Source organism: Dipteris shenzhenensis, chromosome 32 (genome assembly GCF_047967505.1).
Source record: "Dipteris shenzhenensis isolate YYH24624 ecotype China chromosome 32, Dip_SZ_1.0, whole genome shotgun sequence".
Lineage (NCBI taxonomy): Eukaryota > Viridiplantae > Streptophyta > Polypodiopsida > Gleicheniales > Dipteridaceae > Dipteris > Dipteris shenzhenensis.
In genome coordinates, this window is record NC_141627.1 from 23,615,629 (window position 1) to 23,621,628 (window position 6,000).

Below are 6,000 nucleotides of genomic sequence, written 5' to 3' on the forward strand. Positions count from 1 at the left end.
GTACGAGAAGATTTGTATGGAGAGTGTATGCACAGATTTGTAGGAGTCCTAGTCACTAGGACCAAATGTCCTAACTAGTCTACAAGGCCATACTAGGGCTACGTGCTAATAGTGATGTACAAAATTACATATGTTCAAGGAGAGCAAGGGGAGCTTAAAGGTGACGACTTATTGGTTGGTTGATGGAGTGATGTGGAGGTGCTTCTTTGAGGAATAAAGACCAAGGGTCTCACGTTTCAAGTGATTGCATCGTCTCAATTCCACGCATGTAAGCTAGAAAGTAGGTTTGGTTAACACACCCAAAGTGGTGCCCTTCAGATGCAGGTTGTGCTCAATGCTTCATCAACTCTTCTTGATCTTTTAATGGTTGGTAGATGCTGATGTGATGATGACTAATCCACACTTTTCAACAAGTTTTTGATGATTTGATTACTCCACATGTCCTAAATGCCTTTTATAGGAGCTTCAATCTTGATCTTTGGGTCACTCTCAAAGAAGATGCCAAATCATTCAAATAGCTAGAGACCAATTACTTTACTCTATTGGCCATGATGATCTTGATGAAAGCAATTGTGCTTCAACTAGAGCCTTTCATGCCTAACATTATGCATTGTTCCCAAGCTTGTTCTATTCAAGATTCTGAATATGTTCTCTCCTTTTGGGAGGTCACTTAATATGCCAAAGAGATTGTGCTACTGGTCTTATCTTAAGGGCACCATGCTCTTCTTCTCCTCAGTCAAAGAGATCGTGCTACTTCTCGGTTTGGAAATCGCTTCTAAAGATGTAAGTGGTCTTATCTTAAGGGCACCATGCTCTTCTTCTCCTCAGTCAACAAGGAACACGTTGGGTCTCCAACATTTATTCTTATTGTGCTAGTAGAGCTCTATTGTCATATGAACAACCCTTTGGAGATCTCTAAACAATCACATAGGGCTAGCTGCCGTAGGTGATAGCCTACCTTCTTCTTGTCAACTGCCATGGGTTGCTTATATCGATTAAACAAGATGTGGAGCTGCTTGATTGAGGTTTAGTACATGATATAGAAGTCTACATGGTGGTGATATCAGCTCATTGGACCAAGTAAAGGCATTGGTTGATTTTTCATGTTCAGCATCTAGGGGATCAACTCAATTGGCAAAAAGGTCAAGGAATTCTTCATTGACCCAAATACCCTTGATTGAGAACTGATTTTATTCACTCTGATTCCTAAAGGCTCTCCTCACAAATACCTTACATTTCACATATGGCTAGATATTTTTCTTGTAATACCAAATCACCAACCATTCCCCCTTCGACCCCCCCCCCCCCCCCCCCCCCCAACAGTCAACCCCTCTCATAGTCCCTTTCCACCCCTCTCGGCATGTAACTAATGGGAAGTTACAAAACAACAAAGCTACACCTTGTTGTCCAAGCTCGTGTTAGGGTTTTGATACCAACCTTTCACCCTTAAGAGAAGCTACTTCTTTATAGCAACTTGTCTATATTAAGCAAGGAAAAGATTTGATCTCTACTTGCACTGCCTTTCCTCTTTATCTCACACGGCTTAAGCAAGATTCCTTTTCATTTGATCCCTTTTTCTCGTTTAGAGAAGGTTAGACAAGCAGTTACGTGAATTCCACTAGATTGCAAGGATGAGACTTCTTGATAGACTTTATCTTTTGGATCAAGGAGTATTCAATTGATTGTAAGCTGAGCACAAATAGGCTCACTCAGTTAGAATTATAGCCTCTTGAATGGGTGACTGGTTTTTGATTTGGGATGGACATCCTAAACCATCTATTCACAAGAGGTTTCCCACCATGCACATTAATGCGTCCCCCCCCCCCCGGCCCCCCCATTTCCCCTGATCCCATTTGGAGCTTTTTTGGTAACTGTATATCTTCTAGTTGTTACCAGAATTTTGCTACATCACTATTGTATCTGGATGCTCAACTCTTGAGTTAGGAGTTGTTCCTGTAGATATATGCATTACAACTCTTAGGTTTTATTTTGTTCCGTCCAATAATCTGTATTACATGGTAATTTGATTTGGTATTATTGGAAATAGAGAAATTATCAAGGCTTAGCATTGACAGGGGGTGAACCTCATTCGCACCACACCTGTCACTTGTCACTTCTCTCTCTAAAGCCTACCCCCTGTGTGAATTTTGAATGATCTATGCTTTCTCGTGCATTGAACACGAGGCAGCATGAAGAGCAGTATCTGGTTCGTTTGCATTACATTGTCTAAAGCTCTGAAGTACTCTTGGTCCTCAGATTTATGAAAGGCAAGCTCTTCCTCTGGTTATCCACTTTTGAATGAAGTAAGCATTGGACTTAATTGTCAGTATTATCACCTTTTCAGGAAGAAAAGTCTGGTGAAGACCAACAAGAAGGATATATGTTGGAAATTGCTGAATTGCGTGCTGGTGAAGAACAAGCAGCTGAACAACTTGGTGATGATGTTTTTCTACAGGTGTCTTCCAAAAGTCATTTTGATGAATTAAAAAATTAGGAAAACATTCGTTGCTTTTCCCCCTCTTGCTAGCATTCTATGGATAGCTGTCCTTTTGTTGCTTAAAAAGCCAATTCCTTATTTTTTTCGGGGGGAGATGTACATCTTTTTAATGTCCTCCTGTGGTTCCTTGCATTCTATCCAATGATTGATTGGCCTGGATGTGATCATAATGAAGTTTCATTCTTCAAAATTTTCAGCTTATGAACACTGAAAAAAAGCTGGAGGGATCTGTAATGAAACTGCTCTCCAATTGCAGGTATTGTTCCTGCATTAAGAGCCATACTTATGTTGAGCCCTAGATATTCCTTTGATTTCCCGAGTTTGATTCCTGGGGTAATGATGTGAAAGTGTATTGCAGAACAATGAGAGTGGATGAAAAACAAGAACTGGGCAGGAGGCTTTGTCAGCTTCCTCCTCCCTCTTTGAACCGGGTTATTGAGATCATGTCTCTGAGCACTGATTCCAGCAGTGCTACAGACCAGAAAGTCCAGGTTGATCTTGAAGCGCTGGTAAATGCATCATCACTTAGTGATCTGTTGCTCGCCTTATTTTTGCATTGTGTGTGGTAATCCGAGCTTAAAGTTTCTTGCTGAAGTCTGAATAGTATATTTTTATGATAGTGTTTCTTCCCCTCTTTGACTCCACCAGGAACAATACAATCTCATTGGAGTTTCCTCTGTGTAATCGCAGGATACACCAACACTATGGAGATTGCATTTCTTTGTAAAAATGGTTACGCAAAGTAGGCAGGAGCTGGCTGCAGTGAACACCGATGGGATGGACGGTCCTATTGCTGGTGCAAGTCATGCTGTATGACAACCCCAGGGTTTTTCCACACATCTTCAAGTGTGGCATTGAGTGGTCAGTGGTGAATCTTCTCAACACGTTTTTCTCGAGGTGAGATTCTTTGTACCAATTATGATGTCAAGCACCCTCATCAGGCACTTCCATCTCACACACGCACGCACACATTTTTTGGGGTGAAGTCCCACACACTGTGCGTGCGCACGCACACACACAACAGAGACACACACGCACACACCTAGGCATGCAGTTTTTTTTGGGGGGGGGGTAAACCACTTATAATTGTTGCAGAAATGTACATGTAGAGACAACCTCAAGAGTAGGGGTCTCTCAACTAAATATTTACAAGCAGGCACCCCCATACAGGGTGTGGTAATGGAAAACCCTTAACATCTCAATGCCTCTGAAACGTTTGAAGAAAAGCTTCAAACTTTTCAGTAAGAAGTGTGTGTCAAAGAAGAAAGGAAATGTTAGAACAATTAGGGAAACATCTGAAAGTTGTACTAATCAATGTCACCAGCTTGTAGGCAATCATATAGGGATTGTGGCAAAAATCTCTCGAAAGAGTGAAAGTATGAAAAGAAGCATCCCCAAACAGAGTATGGTTCCAATGTATTCAGATAGTCCGTGTGCCCAAAATCTGATCTAGTGCAGGGTCTTAGTATGTTGACTTGGACTGGCTGGTACCACACACACACACACACACGCACGCACGCATGCATGCATGCTTACACACATTGGAGTCTTTTTTTCCCCTTTTTGCACAATTTCCCTAATCAATGTCATTTGTAAGTATTTAAACATTTGCCAATTCGATGAATTGATGATATACTCATGTCCTATTCAGGTTCACAGGGTGGTAACATGGTTAGTCCTTATGGTGTAAACCATACTGGAAGGCATTGAACCTACAACTGTGCTTTGCGGATCACAGGAAAAAGTAAATTGTCCATAGTTCAAACGGGCCTAATTTTGCGCGTGTGTGATTGGGTCCTAGCCATTGTAGGCATGCTTCATTAAGCTCGAGCACCTGTGATTCGACTTGTAATCATGTTTTGTAATGTAAGATGATAGTTGTGCAAAAATAGCATGTGCGACTCCTTCCATACAACAAGACTTAGTTGCCTGTTTATAGGAATTTTGTTGGCATGAAATTATTGGGGGGGAAGAGAGAGAGAGAGAGAGAGAGGTTTATTAATGTCCACTAAAGGTCAAAAAATTGTATGTGACCAAGAACTATAATACGTCATGATCTCAATACCCCATATAGGGGGGGTATCTAGCACTCCTCGATATATAAAATGCAATGAGAGTCCAAACATAATCAATATTGTTGATGAATTATGTTGAGGGTCTATAGTATGTGTGTATCTTGTGTGAATGAGCCGTGGCTTGTCACTAGTGATCCGAGTTGTACATGTTACATTCCAATTGAATGTGGCATGACCTCAGAGAGATTATTTGGTGTTTGTCTTAAGCAAATGTGTAAGAAGTTGTACATAGCAGTTTGATTTAATGTGCTCGGTACTCTCTTTGAACGCCTTGCCCTTTAGTTCCCTTGCTACTTAGGATGGGGCTTCAATTTGATTCTTCTAGTTGATGTCCTTCCCTGCGTCTTTTAGGAGCTTGTTATTGGCCTTTCGGATCAGTTCACGGCCCTGGCATCGATTGGCTTAGGTGCTTCTCGATCAAGATTGCTTGACACTCCACATTTAGATCTACTTCCCTTCTCTTTGAGTTGCTTTTGAGAGGTTTGATGTGTTCTTGCCATAGCTTGCAATCGGTTTTTATGTGGCTCCATACCTATTAGCACTTGACATCTTTTTGGTCATCTTGGCGTGGTTCTCTTATCTCCTTAGCCTCTTGTTTCGTACCCTCTTCTTTGGTCAGGATAAGGTGATCTATCATCCTTTGGCTTTGCCTCTTGGATGACTTGGTTGACATAGAGTGTCCGCTTGCTGCTGTACCTGCATTGTGAATGGTCATGACCATGCTTTGTGCAAGCATCACAATACTTATATGATAGTCATCTTTTGTGTGTCTATGGCATGAGCATTTGTTACACAACTTCTCGTTAGCTTTGTGTCTTCCTCTCAAATTTGAGTTCTCTCTCTCTCTCTCTCTCTCTCTCAGCCCACCCCTCAACCCACCCCTCAGCCTACCTGCTGCCTCATCGGGACCCCTTCTGAGGGGGGTCCTTGTCATGGCAACTCAGCTACCCCTGTCGCGAATTGAACTAGGGGATTGCTTTCTGTTGCCAAGTTGCAAGGGCCGTCGCCTCTGCTTCAGGCGTTGAGCAATTGCTCGCCTCTTTCGGCAACAGTGCGGGAACGTTTACCGCATCGAGCACAGCCAAGGGGTTGTGTAAGCCCCCGCCTCCACCTGTGGGGCTTGCCTTCACCCCCCTCCATGCCCTTAGCATCCCGCCATCCCTTTAGCACCTCGCCACATTGCCCATTTGCTTGCTTGACCTTTACATGCCGCTCATCTGCCCTGCCTCTGCATATCCAGTCCCTTGCCTCTAATCGGATCACCCATACTACCTCAAGGGTCCTCTACAAAACTCATCATCGACTTGGGGCTCAATTTGCTCAAAAGGGCTACACTCTACACTTGCAGGAGGGCTACACTCTACACTTGCAAACAACAAAGTAGTCAGCAGATCAATAAAGACATCAAAGCATAAATTTACTGCAAGA

The 6,000-nt window shown here is 42.7% G+C and overlaps 1 protein-coding gene across 2 annotated transcripts in view; it reads left to right on the top strand.

The window, feature by feature from the left end:
- LOC147880482 (transcription factor GTE6-like) overlaps nt 1–4,554 on the top strand; it is a 48,022-nt gene extending 43,468 nt beyond the window's left edge. Inside the window, exons 5-9 of one of the 2 annotated variants that reach the window (XM_087371049.1) lie at nt 2,345–2,455; nt 2,695–2,753; nt 2,856–3,006; nt 3,188–3,394; nt 4,157–4,554. In XM_087371049.1, the coding sequence (XP_087227175.1) occupies nt 2,345–2,455; nt 2,695–2,753; nt 2,856–3,006; nt 3,188–3,313 (447 nt within the window). In that variant the 3' untranslated portion in view covers nt 3,314–3,394; nt 4,157–4,554. Of the gene's footprint in view, nt 1–2,344; nt 2,456–2,694; nt 2,754–2,855; nt 3,007–3,187; nt 3,395–4,148 lie in introns of both variants that reach the window. The other variant, XM_087371048.1, reaches the window with a different exon arrangement.
- The last annotated feature ends 1,446 nt before the right edge of the window (nt 4,555–6,000 follow it).